Raw genomic sequence first — 25,189 nt, 5'->3', positions numbered from 1 at the left:
GCGGGGAGGTGGCGCGGCCCGTTCACAGCGCCGGGCCGAGCGGGGCGGGAGGGAGGGAGCGAGCGAAGGGGTAGGCGGCCCCGGCGGCAGCGGGCCGGGCGCGGGCGGCCCTCGGCAGCGAGCGAGGAGCAGCAGCCGGGGAAGCCTCGGGGAGGCGCTGAGCCGCGGCGGGGATGAAGGACCGGCTGGCCGACTTGGCAGAGGTGAGGGCTCGGGCTCGGGGCAGGTCGGGAGCGGCGGGGCGAGCGCGGAGAGGCTCTCGGGGAAGCGGGGCGGCGGGCTGAGGCGAGGAGCGGGGCGGGAGGGAGGGGACAAAGGCGGCGGAGTGCGGGAGGGGAGGCGCGGGCCGTTACCGCCGCCTGAGGTAACGGTCAGCGGCGGGAAGGTGGATGTTCCGCCGCGGAGCTGGCGCCTCGGCCGGGTCCCTGGGGGCGGGGAGGTCTCCGGCTGCCGCACGGTGTTTGCCAGCTCCTTTCCCGGGGAGGGGGGCGGCTTCCTCCCGAGGGCCGGGGCGGTGCGCCGGAGCCTGGGTATCTGGCAGCAAAGTTCAAGCTTCTGCGATTTTTATAGATCACCTTCCCCCGCTTCCTCCTGACCGCTGGCGCGTTTCAAACGTTTGCGTTTTGAATGGCAGATAAACTAGATAATAATTCTGTTTTCGAACTGGCCGTAGTGGAGTGGAGTAGATTTATCTGCTTGGGAACTATGTAACCAGCAAGGCGTCAATAAAGCTATCATCGGCAGATTTTATTTTTTGCGTGTTTACAAAATGGTAGCTGGTTGTGTTTATACGCTCCTTTCCTTTCCCTTATTTGTGCTTTGAAAACAGTATCCTAAAAAAGAAGAGCGAGTTGGAGGGAGGTACCATCATGTCTGTCTTCAACAGGATATGGCTCGGTTAAAATAAAAGGATATTTGACTTTTTTTTTTTTTTCCTGAAAAGCAATGGAAATGGAGAATACACAGGAGTTCCTGTGGTAGTTCTAGGGCTCCACATATATGTCAATGTTGACCTGTGTTGAGCTGCATAAAACTTTGGGGCTCATTCATCTTAATCTCATCTACATTTTATCACTTAAAAGTGTATAGTTGACATGACGTTTTGAAAAGTTGCGTACCTGAGGGAGGTGACTTTTGTAAAACTTGATTTCTGCAGGGCACTCATGGAAATAGAAACTTCCATTTACATCTTTACTTGAAATATCAAAAAAGATCATGATTTTGTGAAGGGACTTTCCTTTACTAGTATAAATGCTTTGAACAGTGATCCTTGATCACACATATATAAGATTGCTTTGAAAAGGAATAAATAATCTGAAGAAATAATGTATTAACATTTATTTGCATATTTTCCAGACTGTTTTAGTTTGATTACTGTAGTTCCATTGTATTTTATTTGGCTAAATCATTAAGTGAAGAGAGTAGAGCTTATATGCTGTCTTTTTTGAACAGGCCTGGGCCTGCAGAATCTTCGTGAATAACTATGCCTTGCCTCTTTAATATAACAATGTAATTGTGTATTACTTTGTACCTTACATGTGTACCACGTTGGGTCTTTGCAGGAAATGGGGTGGATAGAACTTACAAGTAGTTTTAAGAGATCCTAGTACTTTATAGCCAGTCTACCCTGACCCATTTTAACTAAACTTAAGTTTCCATGTCCTCGTGTGTGTGCCTGGATTTTGACAGCAAGCAAACTATTTTGTCATTAAAAGTTGTAACATTTTCCTAGATTTCCCTTTATAAAGAAGAGGGAGAAATGTTACTTATCAGTGTTTGTGGTCTATTAACATAATGAAAGTATCAAAAAGCTATGATAATTTTAATACACTGTGTTTAGGCAGTTAAACCATGCTAAAATGGTTGCTGGAGAAAGGAATTGTTGAAGACGTGCAGATTATATAGCCTTCAGATAACGTTGCTTCCTCTTATTTTCTAGCTAGAAAAAGTCTTCCAGAGTACATGCATTTTCAGAAGATAGCAACCATAATTGTATTTGTCTGCTTCTAGGGGACTATTTTAATGTTATTTCTAAATTATTCTAAGCAGGCCAAAATGAACTTCTTTCAGCTGTTTGGACTGTCCTTTAATACAATTAGTTGGACAACTGATCAAATCCCAGACTAGTTTTAGTTATTTTGAGCATAAATGAGTGTACAATTAAAAGAAGAATAAAAGGTTCTTTCTGATCCAGTATGCTATTTTCAGCAGTGCTTGATAGTAGATACTTAGGGAAGAAAAAAACCCAAAATAACAGAGCAAATGCATAGCAATGATTGTGTAAAAGATTCTCCCAACCTTCGATGGTTTGCTGTTCAGAGATACAAGTCCATCTTAAAATGAGCTGTAGGAGCTGTGTTCAGACACTCAGTTCAGCACATTTAGCTAGCGTCAGATATTAAAAAACAGATGTCTGTTAATAAAACTCATTCAAACTTTTTGTTATTGTTAAATCATTTAAGAAAGAGGTAAGATGTAAACCTGTTTATTGGGTGGTATGGAAAAAAATGCAAAGGGATCCTTTTCAGGAAGAGGAAAACGTTACTGAGTTCTTTTTTTTTCCCCTCAGGTTAATTTCTTACATTAGTCTTTGTTCAAACATGGAATTTTCTGAAGATGAGCTTTATGTTTCCATGTCATAACAGCATAATTTCTTGTAGACAGTTACCAGGTGATGTTTTTCTGGTTGTACAATAATGCTACTAAATGTGTGTTAATGATTGACCTGCCAAAGCTGCCTGACAGATCTCTATGGCCCTCTGTAAGCCCTCCTTGGCTTACACTGGTGCTATAAGGAGAAACTCTAGAACTCTGTCACCCACTCCTTGGGTCTCATTTGTTGGGACAGTGGTGGTCAGTTGTTGTCCTTGCAGCCTGCCAGAGGAATACAGGTGATCTGGACTGAGGAAAAAAACTAACCTTGATTGGAATTTCAAGGGCAAGTAATAGTAATGCTTTTAGGTCAAAAGCTGTTTTCAATTTCAAAATTCAGTAATTAATTTGGTAAGACATCTCAAGCTAGACTTATTTATCCAATTCTATAAGGCATGAGAAGTGTCAGAGGTTTCATAAGGCATCAGGATAGCTCATACTTGGAGCTGAGAAATGACATTGAATATCTGGATTCTGTCATGTAAACCAGCTTTTGAGGGAACTTGATATATTTTATAAGTCTATGAATGTTTACGGAGTTGTATGGCCCAGACTTTCAGTCTCAAGGTCAAGCTATGAGATGCAAACAGACTTCATTAGATTGCTCTTGGCATTGATGTGAAACTTTTTATCGATTTTTTGTGATACTGCTTATACTGAGGAGGTAAGGTCTGGGAGAAACAATATGTTTCTGCTAAACTTGATGACAAAAGTGAGTTCTTGGTTGAATCGTGTGCTTGTCAAAAGCTGTATTTAGGTAAGAAGTGATTTAAGAATGCTGAGAATAGAGGTTGACAAGTCATCAAGTGTCTTTGAAGTGCTGATGTTCAAGGTAGGCTGTCCATAAATCCTTCAATAAGTTGTAGACAGCAAATTTATCTGCCACTTGGTGTTGTAACCAAATGTGAAAGCGAAATAAACGTGGAACTGACTGCAGGGAGGGTAATCATGATTGCTTCCTCCCAGCCTAGCACCCACAGGCAGGACTTCTGAGTAAGATTTTTGTACCTTTCATTTGTTTAAGATTCACTCAGGTGTCTAATGTTTTACCAAGATCTTCTGACCAAACTAAAAGCTGACACAATGAATTTCTTATCTGATACTATTTTCATTATTTTTAGTTCAGTTAACTAAACACAGGATGTAGTTATAAACAATTAGATTATTCTTACTCGGTAAATGTAAGCAGAAGGTGTTGTTTTACATAGATAATGAAATTACATGTCTTTAAGGTGTAGCTCATTCTTAAATATTAACTTATAACTGGTAGCTTTGTAGCAGTGCAGTCTCTGGTATGGGTAAAAGTTGAGTAACTTCATTTGGGCACGGCCTTCCTTGCTTATTTGTGTTAAGGAAGACTGTTAATTGATTACAATCCCTAAGGAGAGATTCTTTCATACTGAGTTCTAGCAATCATCTTCCCAAAATGAGTAACTACAAAAAGTCTTTAATGACACACAGAACTATGAGTGATTGGAAGGTGGTCTGGAAGAGCAATAACATCTAAATTCCTTTATTTCAGTTGAGGCATTGTGGTTCCCCTGAGCATAAAACCCAGATGATTTCTGACAAACATATTGTTATAGGGCTTTATGCATTCCCTGAATTTGCAGGACAGGAACTGTCGCAAAATATAAGTAATAACTATTCTTGAAGATTTGGGGCAGTCTTAGATTTTTATGCATAGTTCATAATTTAGTATAACCGTCTTTATTAGATAGTAGCAGTGTTTGGCATTGGATTAAATTGCAGAATTGTCATGCAAGTAATACAAATCTCACTCAAGAAGTCCTTTGTTGCTGGTTTTATTAAATTAGGTAACAGGTTCAGGGTTTAGGAGCAGAAGGTGGGTGTTAGAAGGTCAAAGGCAGAGGGGCTGGTAAGAAAAAAGGAGTTTTGAACATGAAAATCCCTTAATGTTACCAATCTTCTATGTTTTTTCTAACCGACAGCCCATTGACTTTATAATAGAATAATGTTTTCTAATTTTGATGCAATACAGTTCAGTCAGTGCTCTACAGAGGGAACTAGAGAACATGGAAGCTGGAACTCTTTGCCTCTGTATGATGCATGTTAATTCTCTCTCTTCCTTCGATAACATTTGAATCTCAGTTATTGTCAAGATCCATATATTTTGCTGGGTTGGCTCAAGGGTTAGGGAAGTGTGACACGGGGAACGCATTGGGCTGCGTGCCCTCGAGACCTGTGAGAGCCTGTCAGCTTGAGCTTCTGCCTCCTTGGCTGCTATTCTAGGCTTTATCGATGATGTAATGCATGTGTGGTTTAGTGTAGCATAATTATGTCTGAATTGGTGTGGAATGGCAGCCTTGAAAACACCCAAGGGCAAAACTAGTAAGCAGATGTTGATAGCTTTTTGTTCCAGCTTTCATTAGATGTGTAGCTTATTGCATCAAAAGTCAGTCATCAGCATCCCTCTTAGTATTTCTTTGAGAGGGTTTGATTTACTGTCTCAGTAAACCAATTATTATTTTCAGTTCGTGTGGGACTCACTGTGGAAGTATGTTTATGCTGTGAGAGAACATTTATATGCCACATTGTATTTTAATAATTTTTATGACAGGTAGTGAAAACTGACATCACTTACAGACTGGTTCTGTCCTGAAGTTGTTTAGAGGAGTACATGCCTTAGCATTCACAGCTTCATGGTTGTCAGGTGACTTTCTTTGACCTCTCTGCTTATTTGTTTTTAGATTACAGTCCTCAGAAAGGAAAACTTACTTTTTTGACTCTGTAGACTATTGACAAAAGGGTGTATGCAGTAGCAATGCAGAAGTCATTGTTGTTTCAGAACAGTGTTCTGAGTTTTATTTCATAGGTTTGTTTTGTTGCCTTTTGCAGTGTAAAGGAAATGAAGATGGGGAGACAGTTATTGTTGAAAAAGACCACTTTATGGATGACTTTTTCCAACAGGTAAAGTTATAGTTTTCACCATGCATTAAAGACTTACAGTTTTCTCTCCATGCCTTTTAATTTCTGTAATTAGGTTTAACAATTCATCTACACCCCCCGCCCCCGATATGCTCTGTAGTGGAATTCCAAACCGAATGTTGGTCACACTTTTGCTTGTTTAGTTCAGGGTATTTTCTGTCTTTACTGCATAGGAGTGTTTTTAACTCCCTGTTGACAAGGAATTTGCTTATAGAGTTGTAAAATCTGTGCTATTAAGAATAGTAGCACTTAAGTTTTTGGCCATATAGAATATATTTGCTATTAAGAATACCATTGTTTCTTTAAAAAAGTGCAAGCTGTTTAAATGTCAATATTTCTGCTAAGATTTCTGTCAGATAATTACAAATGTTGCAATGAAATACTTTACGATTTTTATTACCAAAGTTTTTTGTGGTTTTTTTTTGTTTATTTGTTTTAAATCTTTGCCCTGAATTATTCTAATGTTTTCATTGCCATATTTCTCTTCCTCTAGGTTGAGGAACTTAGAAATAATATAGCAAAAATAGCACAAAATGTGGAAGAAGTGAAGAAGCAGCACAGCATTATCCTGTCAGCACCAAATCCTGAAGGAAGTGAGTATCACTTTTTAGATTTGAGATATGTGTGGCTAGATATTCTGAAATAATTTTTGTTTGTTTTAGGTCTCTATAGGAGTAGAACTTCAGGTGTTCAGAATGCAAAATGTCACACAATTTATTTAAGTATTTCCATATTTAATTTGGAATTAATGTTTTCATTTGCTTATTTTTACCTTTTCTAAGGCTCACTTGAATAAATACATTTTCAGAATATTTGTTACATCATCCAAACCTTTGCTAGACCAAAACTAAGTTTAATATGGTGTCTTGAAATTGATGTCTTCAGGAACTTAGAAGCTACTTGTATTTCTTTTAATTTGGGAAAACGTTGAAGTTGTCAACTGAAGCTCATACAGCAGAGCCATTATCTTCTCTTAATTCTTCAGTAGGGGCAAGATCCTGTCCGATACTAACACTACAGCCAGCTGCTTCCGTGGTAGTAAGAGTGTCATGCTGGAGCTTTGTAACCCCAAAGCTGAAAGTGAAGATGCGCTTTCTGAACAGAGAACTTGAAGGGTTAGGGAACTTACCCAGAAACATGGAACCTTTTCTGTTCTCAACACTGCTTAATTCAAGACATGCCTGGGGTGGTAGGCCGCGTTTAAAGAAAAGGGAAGAAGAGATGCTGAGATATTTTTGTGGGATGTTGCAACACTAGCTTAACATCTACCATCTTGTTGCTGAAAACTGAAGTTTGGATGTTAGTTTTTCTTTCCCCTCCCTATTTTCTTTGTTTATGAATGGGCATATGTTTGCGTTCTTACACATGATTTTTGTCTTAACAATCGTGTATAGTCAATGAATCTCAGGTTTAATAAGGGTTCATCTGAATGCTTAAAATCTGTGGTCTCAGTTCATTTGTCAGTTTGTGTTTGTGCTAAAAATTGTGTTCAATAATGTGTCTGAATTGTGTAGGAACATGGCATTGCTTGTAAGTAATGTATGCTCTTGTGAATGTGATGTCTTCAGTAAATCTGTTAACAGAGATCTAGCTAAATTCTTAATGAATACTCTGTATTCTCCAAAAATATAGGTAGCATGTGGTACAGTCATGTTAATAAGGGTAAAAGCAATGAGTCCATGATAAACAGAAGATCTAAAAAAATGTGAGATAAATCTGTGTTTTCACTTGATAGACTTCAGTGAACTTTCATTTTGACCAGCAAATGAATATTACCCTGAAAGTGTTACATTAAGAAAAAATATGGAATCTTTTATCACCTGGCTTAGTTGGTAAATTTGGTAATATAATTTCCCAAGTGTAAAGGCCTGTCATAAGGAGCAGGAACGTGATAGTATGCTGTTAAAAATCATATTTAACGTACTTAAGAGTATAATAAACATCTCTGCATGGTTGTACTGAATACAGTTATGAGATTGCAAGGTAGAGGTTGCTGGCTTGCTATTGTCAATCATTAACAGTTCTAAAAAATGTTTTTCTTTTTTTTTTTTTTTTTTTTTTATTAAAGGAACAAAGGAAGAACTTGAAGAATTAAATGAGGAAATAAAGAAGATTGCTAATAAAATCCGAGCCAGGTTAAAGGGTAAGCTGTGAAGAGAAATAAAACTACTGTCGCTTGTAATTCAGACTAGCTAATTTTGCTGTGATTTTCCCCGGGAATATGTCTTAGTTGTTTAACATAGGTTTTGAAACATATTGAGTGGTTTAGTGTTACTATATTACAATTACTATATGCTTTTCTCCTTCTATAAACACTAGAGTATGGTATTTATTATTTAAACTGTAAAAGCAGCCCATTTTGTTACACCTTTTAAAATTTTTCCAGAGTAATAGACAGTAATGTGACTCTATTAAGAGTATTGAAGTAGTTACTGTGTTTCAAGATCTGTGCCAATGATCAACATTATTTTAACTCTGTGTGTGTGTATATGTGTGTATATATATATTGCTGCCACTCCTCTTCTCCCCTGAAATGTTAAACATGTATGCAGGGAGCTTGTATATGAAAAAAGTAATAATTAATAGTATTTACAAAGTAACTGACAGCTACGCTATTAAATAATAGACCAAGCATTGACTCAAAATATTCTTGTATTGTTCTTAGCTATTGAACAAAGTTTTGGTCAGGGTGAAAATGCTAATCGGACATCAGTGGACCTCAGGATAAGAAAAACACAGGTATGATCACTTAATAAAGTTAAAGTATTCTAGTAAATGAGAGAATGAGTTTCACTTTTCTGAAATAGTTTCAGAACTTCATGTTCTGTTTTGTTGGAATGTAAATACCGCTTTCAGTTGTTGTGCAGTAGTATTTGCTGTATCAAAAAAAAATAAACATTTTTGTTCCACGTTTTTAAATCCTCAAAAACAGCACTCTGTATTAGCCCACAAGTTTGTGGAGGTCATGACGGAATACAACGAGACCCAAACTCTTTTTCGAGAACGCAGCAAAGGTCGGATACAGAGACAATTAGAGATAAGTAAGTGACCTCAATACACTTTTTTTTAAAAAAAGATTAATTCTGTTGTTACTACCTCCCTTGTTTCTTACTACTTAAAGATGGTACAAAGCATTGTAACTCTTGGACATCTTCTTGAAGCATGTGAGGGAAAAGAAGCAATTTTATCATATGGCATAAATTCTTTGGTACTGCTCTTCAGAACAGCTGTAAAGAAGACAGAGAAAACTTACTAAATCATTTCTTTTATGTTGAAAATTATGAAAGAAAATATCTTTTTCCTTTGTTACCTTTATTTTCAGTGTGGTATCCTTAAAACATTAAGAAAAGCTGCGTTCTGAAGATAGCAAGTGTTATTAAAAGCCATTCCAAAATTAACATGCTAAACAGGACAACATCTCTTTCTATGCTATGCTCTTTTTGTCAATAACATTTATTAAATTCGGCTGACACAAAATCAGTGCTGCTGTTAGATGTACTCTAATAATTTGTTGACTGACTCACATTTGACTACTTTAATCATAGATTATTATGAGGAGTATTCAGAAAGGTACCTGACTCTACTCTGTACTATAGCATCTACCTCAGAAGGTGTCTGAAAACATCCATAACATGTTGTACCTAAAATTAGCCTTTTTTAATATCTTCTGTAAAAGCAAACACATATATTGCTGAAATAGTAAATGCAAACAAAATGTTGCCAAATTATAAGACAACTTTGCTTTTTACTTGCTTCTCAAATTCGTCAATAGGCTCTCATGCTAATGGTTCAATTCAGCATTTCAGGCAAGTTCAATTCTTCCATGTTTTAGGGGAGGGACCTAATACCTGAGGACGTGATTCTTTTAAGTTAATGTTGTTATAACCCAATTAGAGCCTTCAGCTTTCTCTCAGCACTAAAAATTTTAAAGCAGGTTTTGCAGCATTCTTGGTTATATTAGTAATATAATTACTAATATTAGTAATATAATTAGTAATATAATTACTAATATTAGTAATATTCAAACTGTAACTTTCATCTGCTAGGACAGAATTACGTAAGTTATTACAGATATTCAACTTACTTTACATGGAAAGAACAGAGATTTGATATGTAATTTGTAAAAGTGTACCGTACAAATCACTTGAATGTGTTGTGTAACTCGTAACACTTGTGTTTGTCATACCAGTGTGATCAATAGGATTCAGTTTGCTTAAACATGCAATAAACTACATCAATTGTTAAATGTCATATGAAAAGTAGAAATGAAGGTACACTGTGGGTAATCATGTTCTCTATGTGGAATATGAATGTAATCCTGTGTTGGTAAAATCAAATTTACATGAAGATTTTATTGCCCATGCAGTGGTGGCGAGCAAGTAAATTAGGTGCCAATGTGACATGATTGAATAGGTAAATATTGAATGGTATATAAATACTCTGTATCTCAAGTTCTTCCTTCTGAAGAACACTCAATTTAGCAAGGTTCATATGAACATTGTAAATGGTTCTAATCGAACTTGACCAAAAAAAACCAAAACAAAACCAGCAACAAAAAAACCACCACTAACCAGGAGGAATTCTTCATCGTAGCTTTGAATCTACATTTGTTTCTGCTATCACTTGATACTGTCTGATTTTCATATGCAAAATGGCAGTCAGTAATGGCTAAACACTACCTTGTTTTGTTGTGGAAAATGCTGAATATGAGAATTCTCTTTGAATTGTCATCCTTCTGGTATGGTAGAGTTTTATGTTCCGTAACGAATAAGTGATGAAGTACTGTTGTTTTTATCCTAGCTGGAAAGACCACCACTGATGAGGAACTGGAAGAAATGTTAGAGAGTGGTAATCCTTCAATTTTCACTTCTGATGTATGTATTTCTGGTCCAGTTATGTGTGTCTCCTATTCTGCTGCTTCTGCTATTTAGAAATGTGTCAGCACATACTTATGTCCATATCTTTTTTTCGTTCTCCTGAAGATTATATCAGACTCTCAAATAACTCGGCAAGCTCTGAATGAAATTGAGTCACGTCACAAGGATATTATGAAACTGGAATCTAGCATACGGGAACTACATGAAATGTTTATGGATATGGCAATGTTTGTTGAGACTCAGGTAAATGAACCAACTCAAACACCTTTATGTGGTGGGAATTTTTCCCCCAGTCTTCCTCTTTGAAATATGCAGAAACAATTGCTTATATTCAGATAATACAGACCTAGTGTTTTTTGACTGTGATTAGAATATCTGAAAGTTAATCACTAAAGGTGTTTTGTTCTGTTTTAGACAAACATATCTAGATGTGCTTGTAGTATATGCTATAAATAACTAAGCATAGGCTTTCTTTTCAGTTAGTATACTTAATATTTTCTTCAACGTGCTTACATTGCAATATGCTTGAACATGTTGTGTGTGTTTAAGAAAGAACAGCTGTCTCCTGGAATGTTGGCTAATATCTTGGGAATATAGGATTCTCACAGACATGGTAAAGGACTACTGTGATAAAATAAAATGTGCATTAGCAAGGATGTACGCAGCTTGTGCATACTACAAAGTTACGATTACTGTTACAACTAACGTGAATGTAAAGGGATTGACAAGTCAGGCAAATTGTCTCATTCATAATGTTTGTCTTGACATGTGCATAAATTAATTCGATTTGTAGTCTTTACATCCCAATTATCTAAGCAAAAAATTTTTAACTTCTGTTCTTACAATTCTTTGACTTACGCAGGAAAGTGAAAAGAATAATGTTCAGGAGAGAAGCTTTCCTGAAAAGAACTTTTTTTTTTTAATTGGGTTTTGTTCTAGAAGTTCCGTGTTGCTTTGATATTAAATATTTAGCCAAGGCAAATTGGTAGCAGTTTTCTTTTGAATTAAAAGTGAACAAAAGTTACTTGTGCATCATTCTTTAATGCTTTGCTGTTTACTGCTGCTGAGTATTTCTTCTGATGGACAGAAACACAGGTAATAGACTTCCTGTAATTTTTCACCAATCCTCCATTTCATTACCAAATTTCATTCATCATAATTAACTTGAATTTGTTATGTATTGACATTCTAAACCCTCATTTCTGAGGAACTTTAGAAGTTGCTATTATATGTGTGCATTTTCTTAGATAACTCTTGAACCTTGCGTTAAAATAGTCAGTATCGTTTCCCACTTCCAGGCACATCAAGGATTTCTGATCTCTTTAGTATGTCATTTTTAGTCGTGGCTGTTAAAACATACCTTGCATTCAAAGGTATGTTTTCAGGTGTTCAGTATTTGTTCCTGCAAAAGGGAGAAACATGCCTGCCCTGCCCATGAATGTTCGTTGTTTGGTTAGAACTTTGAGCCTTTGCTTCTCATTCCCTTTTTCCTTTACACATCAAAGCAGAAAAAAGTCAGCCACTAATATGTACATTATTCACTTTGTTTTAAACAATTGTTGACGTTCGATAGCTTTTCTTCTCTTAGGCTCATTAAACAAGGATCCATGGATTCCAATAATATTTTTTTCTTCAAAATTTCATTTTAAGGGTGAAATGATCAACAACATAGAAAAGAACGTGATGAATGCATCAGATTATGTGGAACATGCAAAAGAAGAGACAAAAAAGGCAGTTAAATATCAAAGTAAAGCACGAAGGGTATGCTGTCTTTCTGTAATTGTGCTAGCCAGTATATTCATTTAACACAGTATGAAGTGACCTTCAATTTTACTTGATTTTTTTTGTTGTTGCTTTATTCAGTCCTTCAAGGTAGAACTAATACATACATTTTACTCTTTTGTAGTTGTAAAATTTAAAATTAGATTAGAAGATGTTGTTATAAATTAGTATATGACAGGGGAAGATTTACCAGAGGATTTTACAAACAAAAGTTATCTGAAAGAAATCAGAACGTTTCCAATATAAGGTTGGGGTTTTTTGTAGTTAATATTAAAAATTGATATTCCCAGTAGAGGACAGAAACTTTTTGTACTACAAAAATAAGTAATTCATGCACAACTATGGCTATGTTCACAATTTCCATTTAAACTGTTGTTACAGAGTGTAAAAACCCCAAAAGAAGAATTATTATGCTAGTAGATAAATTCACAGGTTCTTCTCATCAACTACCATGAGACCTTAAATTATTCAGACTCTGAGCTTAAAGGTTTTTGGGTCTTTATCACTGGTAAACTTACCTGGATTTATAGCTATAACATCTCCATGTTAGCAGGAAAAATAAAATTATTGATTTTGCTGAAGCAGGCTTACTTTTTTAGAATTCCATCTGTAATTATTCCTTTTACAGGTAACTACTTTTATACTCCTGTAAAAGTACTAAATTAGGGGCGTCTTCCCTCTGGAAAGGGTGTGACGTTAAACTGTGATGCTCAATTTTGTAGAGGAATTGAGCTCAAAGTAAGGTTCAGGGATTTTCCATTGGTGTGGAAACTTGTTTTGTATTTCAATATCTCTCTTCCCCTCAGAAAGCCAAATGATGTATTCTGAAATCAAACTACTAAGCCATTTATTTTTGTATTTTGTAACTGTATGGCTGCAGTGACTGAATTGTTCTTCTGACCTAATTTCCCCTTTTGTGATGCTGTGCAATTTTGTGAGGCTTTTTATGGCAAGTTGGATTTGAGAGAATAATGTATCTTTATATAGATAGACAGATATCTACATATCTACATACTTGTTACATTTAAAAATATTATTTAAGTGTCAAAAGAGCCCACTTAATGTGTTTGTAAATGGTGGTTTTCTCATCTTTGGTAACTATATAGGTATTAATCATACTAGTTAACCTGTAAACATTGTTTAAAATTGTTTATTCTTATGCATGAGTATACAGGTACATTTATCTCAATTTGAGAATACTGCAGGCTTTAATAAAAACAAATGTGATCTAAAACCTGAGTATTTTAAAAATTGAAAATAAATGCAAGTCTTATTGTGCTTAATACTAAAATAATAATACCTTGTTTTTTGACAGAAAATGTGGATAATTATCATTGTGTCATTGGTGTTGATTTCCATAATTGGTCTAATTATTGGTTTGTCTGTTGGTATTCCGTGATGCTTGGATAACCTCAGCATGCATGACTTCCTGCCAGTGTGGCAGTAAGTAACTAATCAACTAATTTTGCTCTTGTTTTTATCTGGTAACTTGTATTGTTCTACTAACCCTTAATATCTGTACAGTTATGGGGGAGTCGGTTTGAGATGCATTGGTGGATCTTCTCTGACTCTGCATACTATAAAAGCGCGGTGCATGTGAATATTGAAAACTGACATCTAGTGGTAAGCTGCTCAATCTACAGAATGCAGTCACTACGTAAAACTCATAAACACAGAAGGAAATGAGACCAAAAAATCTAGTTATTTTCTAGCATTCCTTTTATTTTTTTTTATACTGAAAGTTCACATCAGCAGATAATCTACACTAAGACATGGAATACTAGTTACACTGGGAAGTTTATCAAATGGGGTTTACTATGGTTTTAAGTAGAGCTGTACAACCATGAAGTTGGCTATTATGTCTTGCAGAACATCGTAAAATTTCTTACTTTGAAGCTGTTTATTAATACTAGACTAAATGAAACAGTGGGAAATAATGTATTTTTTAAAAGGAAATCTAAAAAGACTTCAATTGGAATTTTAGGACATAAATTTGAGAATTCTTTCAATCTTCAGATTTTTTCTGTGTTAATCTACCATTTCTTGTCAAGATAACACCTAGCCAGGCTAAGTAGAAAACAGCAGTTAATTCTTCTGAGTCCAATAGAAACTCAACTTTTTACATGCAGTATCTTCAAACTATATATGAAGCGCTATGAGCGGGATGTTGTTTTAGACACCTAATTGGGAATTCAGTGTTCTGTACTAACACTTTTTGAAGTTTTTAGTTTTGATGTTAGTTTCTTTGCAGCTTTGGTTTATGGGCAGATAAGAGGGTTTACTGTATCATTGCTTGTAGTCAGAAATACCTGACCTAATGTGAGACTTTGCATGTACCCATCTCTTTTTTTTGTTTTTGTTTTTTCCTTGCAGCTCTTCTGAGCTATTACCTACACAATGTTTTTACTGACTTTTTATTGAATTCCACTAAGCATACAATTGTAAAGGTTTGAGCAGGCTACAAATATTTATCCAAGGAGGGTGACAGTAAGCAGTGTTACTGTACTTAGACTTGACCTTTATAAGTAAACGTTCACTATTGCATCTGTTTCTATACGTAATGGTATTTACAGAAGTTGGGTATGAGTAATAACAATTATTCTGTGAAGCAAAATAGAGAAATGTTAACACAGATAGCTCTATCTTGTAACTATGGTTACATGTATGTTAGAAAAGAAAGACTAGAAAGACTAGGAGATGATAGCACTAAGTATTCTTTAGAAAGAAAATTGAAACACTCAGATTAGGTATCAGTATTTATTAATTTTCTGTGGCTATGCATGTATTTAAACAGTTCTGTATCTGACAGGGTATTTGAATCTCAACTTTTCTCTCTTTTTTGCAGAAATTGATGTTCATAATTATATGTGTAACTGTATTGCTTCTGATACTTGGAATTATCCTAGCAACAACACTATCATAGCAAGCACATTCCAAGAGTTCCGAACCTTCAGAAACTCCAAAATACATCTTCAGTAAAACCAAACCTTTTTTAATAAATGATGCCTTACACTGTTCCATGATGACGACCTATCACTAATGGTTAAAAATTAAAACAAAATCACTCTTAATGTTTACTCATAAATGAAGATGAGAATGTATTAGGGTATGGATGGATTTGCATCATAAACTATACATTTGTGAGACTGAAACTTGCTCTTAATTGTTTTGAACTAAAGTAACTTGGAATTTTTTTGTATGTCAGTGTTACAAACAGCTTAAATAGGGAGTTGAGAGACTATTGAGTTTTGATCGTTTGGCTTTTTTTCCTATTGCTAATACAATTCTAATCACAAATTCTAGTACTTACCAGTGCTGCTTTTGCTAGCACTCTTGTGAACATTTTTATGAGATGTAGCCTTGTCTTTAATTATTTAGTCACCTTAACCTTTCTAAGCTTTATACTTAAAAAATGTTTCTCCAATAAGTGCTAAAATATTTTACCCTGAAAAGACTACTTATTTAACTGTCAGCCTATGCATTACACTTGAGAAGAAAAACAACAAACTTTTTTACACTTCCCAGGTTTTTTTATTTTTTCTTTCAATGTGACTAAGGTTAATTGCTTTAAATATTTACTTGCCTTTATAACAAAAGTTAGTTGTAACATTTCTGGTAAAAGAACGCAGTAGTGAAGCACACAGAATTTGAACTTGAGCAGATAATTTTACAAATAATCCTTGTGCAAAGGAAACTGGTGGATCAGTTTAGTTCATTGTTCATATGAATTTGACAAAAATTACACTTTCTCTCTCTAAAGCCAAGTCAAGATTTCTTATTCAGTAGCTTGCTAATGTTGATGTGTGAATATAGCACATGGGGATAAACTCCTCAGAAAAGTCTGAAACATAATACAAACTAAGACACTGATTTGTTATGAAATGTATGTGTCATATAACATATATGAAGTGTTTTAGTATCTACATACCTGTTGTAATGCTAGCTTGCAAGACTTGAAAGACTTCAAATGTAACCAAATAACTGCATTTAATGTTACAGGTTATTTTTGTATTTTGTGTGTAAAATATTTGTAACTTGAATTTTTGACTTCTCATTGTTTAAGGATATCCATGTAGATATGTAGATATATTTACACTGTAAGAGGATTAGAGGAAAGTATGTGTGCCTTTTTAAACACAGTCTAAAACTACGCTTGTCAATGTTTCCAAATATTCAACTATAATGTTCACTGCAGTAACTTGGTCCTAAATGGTTAGAGTCCTTAAACTTACGTTTTGCTGAAAGTGTCTGAGATCAAAGTTACTCAGTAAACTATAATTTAGTCTGACTTAATGAAATTCAGCAAAGTTTACAATTTATATTGTATGTATCAATATTCCTGCTTTGCTGTCCAAATATACTGTGAATGTGCTGGAGCTATTCAGATGTCAAACGTGTAAAAAAGAAAAAAAAAATTATTATTGGTCTTTTTGCAAGTCAGCCATAAAGAAGTCGCTTGAAAAATTTTGGCTTCGTTGGTGAACAAATTTCTTTACCTCTAAGTCCGGAACACTCACCGATGTTTGTGAGGAAGTTTACATGCAAAGTAAGGAAAGATTGGTTGCCTTAGTATTCGTTCTAGGTAAAATATATTTTTATTCTATAGTTTTCTAGATTTTTATCAGTAAATATTATTTATACAGATAGACAAATGAGATTGGGGGGAAAAAATCAGTTCTGCTGTTTAACAGCTGGTTACCTAAAATGACCCCCAAAATCCTGTCATGTTGAATTTTTTTATTTATAATGCAATAATTTGCCAGTCAAGACCAGAAATTTGATTAGGCCACTCCGTACTTTTTACTTGTTATATAGCTGCCTCAATGAGTTTGTTTTAAAACAAAACAAAGCTTGTTTATTACATGAACCTCTTTGTTCTGTTAATATTGGAGGGGAAGTAAATCTCTAACCTATGCACTAATAAATTTATCTAAGCAAGTATCTTGTGGCTATTTTTATATTCATGATGTTATTGTGACCTTTGTGCATCTTTCCAGTAAGTGCTTGAATAAGGCTGGTATGGTTTTGCATGACATATGTCACACAACTGATACCTAAAGGTAATGGAAAGGTAGTGTATTTCCTGAAACTTTTTACCCAGAAATAAGTAGAGATGATCAAAGTAGGTGTAGAGATAATTATGAATGCATTAATGGGATTTATTTATTTAAACTATGCCCATGGATTTTTGCTTTAATATTAAACTTGAAAAATATGGGAATTATTTATTTGAATAAAGCTATTCATGTATTCTCAGAAATTCCTCATAAAAGTGCATATTTCACAATCCAGAATTAAAATACCTTCCTGTTCCCTGCCTACCCCAGAATTGGAAGTTTTGGAATAGATTTGGGGTTATGATGTACAGACCAGGTGGTAACTGGAGTCATTCCCCCTGTGCTGCTCAGAGCTTTTTGCTGGCACGGCGTTGGGTGGTGGTATCTCAGTGGCGATGCTGTACCTGTGTGCTCTTGGTAGCCTGGTTCCTTCCAGCTGTGGCCAGCTGTCTGCAGTGCCTCCATCGCCAGCAGCAGCAGTGAAGAGCGAGCAGCCTGCTCGGTGCTGATAGCCATGGTGGCTGCGCTAGAGGCACGGTGGGACGGAACAGCTGCCACCGGCACTGGGCAGCATGGGCGCTGGTGCTCGTCTCCTCCTGGTGCCTCTTCTCCCTCATCTTCCTCAGTGTATCACGTGTCGAGGTACATGAGCCTTTCATACGGACAGTGCTCTAGCAAATGCAGTACAAGTGTGAGTATGGTACCGTTTAGAGAAAGATTGGTTGTGCTGATCTCGTGTGGGACTTTTTCAGAGAAATTCTGAGGTAAAAATGGCCAAGGTTTCCTTTGCTTTCATTTGAGTCCGTGCTATCTTTGTCCAGCAGTAATTGTTGTTATAACATTTGTAACAGTCTAACACAAACGAGGATTTGCATGCAGAGTTAATAGCAAAGCACTTAGAAGTTGGGAATTGGCCAGCTTCTGACTAACTGTAAGGTAATGGAGCAGTTATGCTTAGATAGATGTTTCTCTGTGGTATTGGAAAAATTGGATAGGAGTGGGAATTTTGAACTTAAGGCGAACTTGTCCATAAAGGCAAACCAAGAAAGTAAAATCTTAGCATATGGAAAATGTTAAATGGCTGTTCTTAAAGATGTGTACAACAAAAATGCTCAGGTAATTTATAAGTGCAGGTATCTGGTGCCACACCACCTGTGGAAAAAGCACCAAATCTGAACAGAAATGAATTCAACAGAATGAACTAAAGTCATTTCAAAAATTAATCTGTCTTTATTCTGCTTCTCTTTGTAGTGTAAAGCGCAGAACAGACATTTCTAGACAATGCGGGATTTGTTTGGCATAGCACTACGTGAGTTTTGATGAATATAAACCTGATAATTCAGAAGACAAAGGGAAATGAGGGAACTGCTGCCTATGAGGAAGGTTTTTTTTTTTCCCCTGCATAAAAATGATACTATTTTTAAAAAAGCCCACCCTTTCAGAGAGTTGTGCTTAATGTAGTTATGAGAGAACTGTTTGGATGTGGGTTGTGGGGAGCTTGTTTTTCTTTTTGGGAGGGGGGGGGCGTGTGAACGGGGGTTTAAAGACTTATGTTACCTAATGTTAAATTTGCTGTGATGCATTCATCTGGCTTGTGTGCAACTTCTGAAAATAACCATGGCATTCTTCCTCGTGCTGCAGTCAGTGGGGCAGCCTTTGCACCTGTGAATCAGCTCAGGCTTTCCTGTCATGTACAGTAATTGGCTGCTCGGTTATGCGGTGCCGTTTGCAGCCTCTTTTAGCTACCTCTGTCAAACACGCCAAGTCCTTCTGCCAGTAGTAAAGCACTTAAAATGAGCATTTTGCAATAAAAAGAGCATTTTATAAGCTCTTGTAACTAGGTTCTGAAGAACAAAAGCTCTCCTGGAATAAAGGTTTTTACAGAGGGAAATAAATAGAAATGGTAAGTAATTACAAAATAAGTGTTTGTGTTGTAAAGAATGATTGCTTTTATTGGCTGCGTTTGAATCCATTTTACTGAAAATGGGGGAAGGAAGGATTTTGATGTTGAAGAGTAAATAGTTCTTAAGAAATGGCTAAGTTATGATACAAAGAGCTAACATATAGCAGACTATGGGTTGGGAAGATAACAAGGATTATTTTGCATACAAAATTATATTTCCTATATCAATCTCCTGTTCTCTCTAAAATATGATCGGGTCAGCCCGTGCCAATTAAAAGTAAATGGAACTGGACAACACTAACACAGAGTGCAACTCAGTTTAGAGGGTGTCGGAATGAATACAGACTCAGCAGAGGTGCCGTTTATGTAACAGCTCGCTTTGCACTCCTTTTATGTAATCTTACAGCAAATGGAGAGGCAACTTCAATGCATATTTGACAAGGTGGTTTGGAAGTATTGCACAGAACTGTTAACTTTCTGTAGTTAAAAGGCTTTTACTTATTTTGAGTCTGCTATTATATAACGAGCAATGTTTCTAACATTGGGTAAGTCTGTTAAGGGAATTTTAAATAAAAATTTCTGAAACGAGATGTGGAGGCTGTAGATGAGAGGGCATACAAGAATTAACTTGTGTATAATAATATTGACAGCTTGTTGAAATCTGTAGCTTCTCTTTTAAGCTTCCTTGCTTCCTGAATTGTGACATGAGCCTGTGGTGAACATCTATATATCGTAGAATCAAAAGAATTACTGGGGTGGGAAGCAATTTCTGCAGGTTCATGTAGTGCAGCCTCCTGCTCAAAGCAGTGTCATTGGTGAGATCAGACTAGATTCTCGTACTGTTCTACGTCACCGAATGAAACACCTTTGATTTTAAGTGAATCTTATAAGCATGTGTTTATTTTTTAAAAAAGCCTAAACTTTTTCTGTGATGACTGTATAGTAAACAGTCTAATATTCTATGGATTAATGGAACTGTTTTTCTATAGGAAGTCCATCAAACAAAATAACACTTTCCTAGTCTAAAAATTCATGAGAATCTAGCCTTGAGAAGAATTTTTTCCTTGGCCTACTTGTGGAACAAATTTCTGTTAACTGAAGGATGTAAATAGTTATTTTGAAGGGGATACTTTGGACTAGATATAAAGTAGATGAGCTTTAGACAAGGGGCAGGGGGTGACTGGCTATGGTATTTCACAACAAAGATAACCAGATAGTGGTTTCTTCATGGTGTCTAGTGTCATCCTACCTGAAACACGTTGTTGTCCAGTCAGATGTTGCTAAGTAGAAGTGAAGGAATTGCAACTATTCCAAAGCCTGTTCAAGGCTTTACTTGGCTCTCATTTGTAGGTCACTGTGGAATCAAACACTCGCCAGAGCTGTTACAGAGCTGTTCTGCTTACGTGTAGAGTTGGAAGATTAAGTCCTAGTTCGTCCAAGTCCCTGCAATGACTTGTCCCAGATGACATGGGGTCTCTATGGCAGAGCACAGTGTTTGTTCTCAGGCGCCCGTTCCAGCTTACAAGACTGTCTTTGCCTTTGGTGTGTGCATGAAAGGGTGTTAAAAGAAATACTCCTAGGAAACTTTTAAAAGTTCATGCTATGTGTTTACTGTTACTGTCAAAAATTTTAAATTCTGTTTTGCTATCTTCCTAGACAGTAAAACTTCTTAAACTTTTTATTTGAAAGAAGCATCTGTATTGTGAGATTACTTTAGCCAGAGGAAGGAAAATTACCCATGAGGTTTTGTAAGATCTGTGAGTAACTCTACTACAGCTGTGTTTTTATTATTTTTTTTCCCAGAGCCATCTGGCAGCATTGGATTACCTAGTTCTTACCTAGAGCATGGTTAAGTAGTGGATGTCCAAATTGGTGAAGGCAGCTTTAAAATCTCAGGTTTCAAAGTGCTTTACAGAAATTCACTATCGTTGAAAACATTGCTCGCACTTTATAAATGTGGGAAGAAAGTTGAACTGAAAGAATTGGTATTGACACTTCAATTTTCTGCACATGTTGTTCTTTCGGTATTAAACTTTGGACCATGTATACCCCTCTGCATCCCCTGCTGTAATTCAGGTCTAGATTTGGTTCCTCATTAAAAGTGACAAAGGATTCCCACAGAAGAGGAGGAACTGCCATTGCAGCCTTGCGCCCCAGCATCTGAAGCAGCTTGGGAGGAAGAGATACCCCGTCCTGTGGGAACACAGCGATGCGGGAGGGAGTGTTTTCTCTCAGTTGTACTTTTGTATCAGTGATGCATTCAAAAGTGGCAAAACCCTTTGCTGTTAGTCCCATTCATTCGGTGGTCTGGAAGAATACTTTTTTGCTTCATAGTTCATCTGAACAATTTTATGTGATTGGTTTAATGATCTTAATCAGCATTTCTCTCAGCAGAGCTTTTTACGAGGCTTTCCCGGTAGTACTTCACGCACACCTCCAGGAACTTGGCCACAATGTAGATGCTGTGTGTTGGCTAGAATCTCGACTGACTTGGCAGATCGACTCCTGCTCTGTCACTGTTCCAAAACAGCAGGCTGCTGGTCATGAAAGGTGCTATCCTTTAAAAGTATGACTAAACCCTGATTTGTTTTTATTTTATCACTAGGTTTTATATTGTGAAAGTGGAAAGCAAATCCTTTGAATGCTGGCAATGGGGTAGGCAAAACCATTTCATTTGGAGCTCCCTCACAACCTTGTTTGTTGAATGCTGTAAATTTCAGCTGGATAGAAATGCTTTCAGAAAACACAATTAATTCCAATTTTATTTTTCCAGACCATTCCCTGGGATTTCTGATTTAAGCACAGCTAGCAATCTGGACCTGAGTCTAGAGAAAAGATCTGATACCTGGGCTGTATTTAGTGTGAGCAATTAAGCTACAGTACCCTGTGCAAAATCAACTTGAAACTTGGGGGGAAAAAAAAAAAAATCTCGTTCCCAAGAGCTGCCTTGACAGAAGCAGGTCTCTTGCCTCATTGCTCTGACTTAGGAGAGCTTTATGTTCAAGGGTAAACTTTGGATGAGTAGGGGAGTAGTTTGGAAAATGGTACTCTTGAAACTGCGTTGGGTACATCAGCAGGCCTGCTTGGGTTGATTCCTGCTGTGCATCTTAACTTTCTAACTAACTTTTCTCCTAAAGCGTCACAGGCAGCGGCGTGGGTACATCACTGAAACAGCCCTGCTGCAGCCGTGGGTGGGAATGATCAGCTGACAGATCCTGCAGATCTGCATCGGTGAGAAGAATTGGAAGTTTTGAGGGACAGGAGGTTAAACCTAAGAAGAAAACCCCATATCTTCTACATTTACAGCAAACATCGTAGGACCTTTGACATCTGCTGAAGCAAGACATGACCTTACTACTATAGTAATTTTATTTAAAATCAAACAAAACAAAACCAAAAAACCCCAAACAACTAAATCCTGGTTCAAGGATTTTGGGTTGTTAATTCTAAATGAAAAGTTTAGTCACTGAAAAATGCATGGGAAAGATCAACAAGAAACATACAAACCAATGAAGGCAGTATTAGTCAGCACTGGCGATGTTTTTTTAAATGAACTTTATTAATGTGAATTATCTAGGTCAGATCTTCAAAAAATGAGTAAATTAAGTTCTCTAATAGGTGTGGGATGCAAGGAAACATTTTCAAGGTTTAAATCCATATATACTGGATAAGGTTAATTCTGCTTAGCTCATTTTGTAATGGGGTCATGCCTCCTATTGGCATGGGAATGAATTGAGTTGCTTATGCTTAAAAGAAAGCACCAATTCGCACACAGTTGAATAAAAATCAAAACAATTTGAATTCAGTATTGGTTTGTTACACATGCATATTTATTAGACTGGTAGTCTGACTTGCTTAGAAGTTTAGTTTATTGTTGCTGTAAATCTAAGTGAAGCTCAAGCTCTGAGACTGAAGCATTCATGTTTTGTGATTAGCTAAAGAGAAGGGGGGAAAAAAGAGGTTAGTTGTCCTAGTGTATTACATCTCAGGCTGTGAGGTACCACATCAAGATGCATCTGTGGGCAGACAGCTTTGGTTGAAGTAGTTTTACTTTGCAAAGAAGGAAGTCTATGGGGAATTCGCAGTCAAATCCTCTTGTTCTGAAATAGCGTTGAATGTTTAGTTTTTAAACCATAATCATTAGAATATAGTTTGTCAAATACTATTAAATTCACAACGTTGATGTCTTATGCATTCGCTACAGGAGTATCGGTGGCTGGTAGTGTAATGAAGCGGGAAAGGAAGACAAGTGGCAATTACAGAAAAACAAGTCAACGTTTGCCAGCTGCCCACGGTGATGGGCTCCTGCAGGGTTACTGTTCGATCCGGAATACGCCACCGTGTGGAAACTGCTTGTAAATGCTGGCAGGGCGGAAAAAGCGGGTAGTGGAGAAGACTGCTTCATGGGATTTGATTTATTGTTTTCATGTAGCCTAATTAGCTGTACTCAGCTTCTGGCAGTGATTGAAAGACTGGAGAAAGAAGTAAGATTCCTTTCCCCTGTACTATTCACTTTCTTTTCTTAAAAAAAATAATTACCAATTACTCTAGGGTTTGGAAACCAGTTTCTGGGATGCATTTTTTTCTAGTCTTTGGTGGTGATTGATTTATGCCTAGCAATGTCTTTAGGATAGCATTCTGCATTTTGCAATAATACAATCCATTTAATGCTTATTTCTTCAATCTTTATACACCACAGCATTGTATCAGGGCACATATCAATCGTGCATATTGTCTTAATGTTAGGTTTCTAGCCTCAAATAATGTCTATATAGTGTCCATTAACTTAAATAACTTCAGTATCTCTAGGTTGCCTCTTTGAAGAGGAACTTAAGTGCCCTAAAACTTGCTGCTTTCTTCTAACAGTAGCATGAGTTGATTTTTTTTTTTTTTTTTTTTTTTATTTTAAGGTATGCATCTCTGCAAAATGTGTCAATTCTCTCTAGGCTTTGTGGTTGCTGCTGATCTCTCTTTTCAAAATTTCAGTAATCACCTTTGTGAAAATTAATTCACTTTTCTCAGTTTCAAATGTTGCAGATTTGTCTACTGTGCCTTTTCTATCTAAAGGATTCAATGGTTGCTAACTTGCTCTGCAGACTTGCCATTTTCCTCTTGCTGCTCTAATTTCTTTAATGGACTTTTGGCAGAGGCCTTGTGAAACACTGTGACTTGTACGCATCTGCCTTCCGCAGTGCTACAGATTGACTTGGGACCTGACCAGGAAAATATTTGCCACTTTTTCATTCTGTTGCTTTAATTACTGGCAGTACTCACAGAATGCTGTTGATAGTCACTTTTCCAAATGCAGACTTTCTTAGCTATTGAGCCATCTAATTGTAGATCTTAGATTTTTTTTCTGCCCATTTCTTCTCTTGGTCTTCAGCTTTCATTTTGTTTAGGTTGTTGCTTTTAGAGGCGTAGTGTCTGCTATTATTGAATCCACCTCATAGTATTTGTAGTGAAGAAAAATGCCAATATGTATGTTTAGTGAAGAAGAACAATCATCCATGATCTAGACTGATCTTGGTTCTATCCACACTGCTGCCAACCATCTTTAAATGGATAAATATAGCTGCTAGCAGATGAATCTAACTGCATCAGAAAAAAATCTGCAGAAAAAAACTACATACTTTAAAAAAAAATAAATCAAAAAACCAACACAAACTGCTTTTAACCTTCTGAAAATTTGCAAAAAAAACCCCACCAACATTTCAAAACATCATAGGTTTAAATCAGTTCACACAACAAGTACACATTGCATTTCCAGCTCACATGCTTGCTCTGCTTTTGATTTTCCCTTTTGGCAATTTATTCAGAGTAGAGTTAGTGGATGGAATCTCAGAGGAGAATAAAAGCCAGTGTTTTGAGAACTAATGAAGTAATTATCTAAAGCATTATTTACAATGGTTATTTAGAAGATAATGAGACCCTTTAATTATGTTTGTTCTGCATAGCTAGCCTTTCAATAA

The 25,189-nt window shown here is 36.5% G+C and overlaps 2 protein-coding genes across 16 annotated transcripts in view; both read left to right on the top strand.

The window, feature by feature from the left end:
* Positions 1 to 6: 6 nt before the first annotated feature.
* Positions 7 to 17,201, top strand: STX2 (syntaxin 2). 3 transcript variants are annotated; one of them, XM_075769602.1, is made up of 11 exons: positions 7 to 203; positions 5,512 to 5,583; positions 6,095 to 6,194; positions 7,670 to 7,744; positions 8,267 to 8,340; positions 8,534 to 8,642; positions 10,402 to 10,475; positions 10,584 to 10,721; positions 12,129 to 12,239; positions 13,576 to 13,624; positions 15,106 to 17,201. In XM_075769602.1, exons 1-11 carry the CDS (start codon positions 174 to 176, stop codon positions 15,237 to 15,239), a joined length of 966 nt encoding a protein of 321 aa, XP_075625717.1. In that variant the 5' UTR covers positions 7 to 173; the 3' UTR covers positions 15,240 to 17,201. The 3 variants fall into 3 exon arrangements, with proteins under 3 accessions (XP_075625717.1, XP_075625715.1, XP_075625716.1); XM_075769600.1 differs by having other exon boundaries at positions 12 to 203; positions 13,576 to 13,703; positions 15,106 to 15,280; XM_075769601.1 differs by lacking the exon at positions 13,576 to 13,624 and having other exon boundaries at positions 19 to 203.
* Positions 17,202 to 18,977: 1,776 nt separating this feature from the next.
* RIMBP2 (RIMS binding protein 2) overlaps positions 18,978 to 25,189 on the top strand; it is a 172,953-nt gene continuing 166,741 nt past the window's right edge. For all 13 annotated transcript variants that reach the window (XR_012838130.1, XR_012838131.1, XM_075769526.1 and 10 more), the window contains exon 1: positions 18,978 to 19,220. Coding sequence is in view for 11 of the 13 variants with exons in the window: in XM_075769526.1 (XP_075625641.1) it covers positions 19,218 to 19,220 (3 nt within the window). In the remaining 2 variants the exon portion in view is untranslated. The remainder of the gene's footprint in view (positions 19,221 to 25,189) is intronic.

Source organism: Balearica regulorum, chromosome 17 (genome assembly GCF_011004875.1).
Source record: "Balearica regulorum gibbericeps isolate bBalReg1 chromosome 17, bBalReg1.pri, whole genome shotgun sequence".
Taxonomy (NCBI): domain Eukaryota; kingdom Metazoa; phylum Chordata; class Aves; order Gruiformes; family Gruidae; genus Balearica; species Balearica regulorum.
The sequence above is the reverse complement of the archived record's forward strand: the minus strand, read 5'-3'. Positions and strand labels throughout refer to the sequence as shown.

What these genes read in the sequence shown, in the direction of transcription:
- STX2 (XM_075769602.1), top strand. Translation starts at nt 174, where the DNA reads ATGAAGGACCGGCTGGCCGACTTGGCAGAG. An exon ending in AATCCGAGCCAGGTTAAAGG is followed by an intron (nt 7,745 to 8,266) that starts GTAAGCTGTGAA and finishes TATTGTTCTTAG; the next exon opens with CTATTGAACAAAGTTTTGGT. An exon ending in TCAGGATAAGAAAAACACAG is followed by an intron (nt 8,341 to 8,533) that starts GTATGATCACTT and finishes CCTCAAAAACAG; the next exon opens with CACTCTGTATTAGCCCACAA.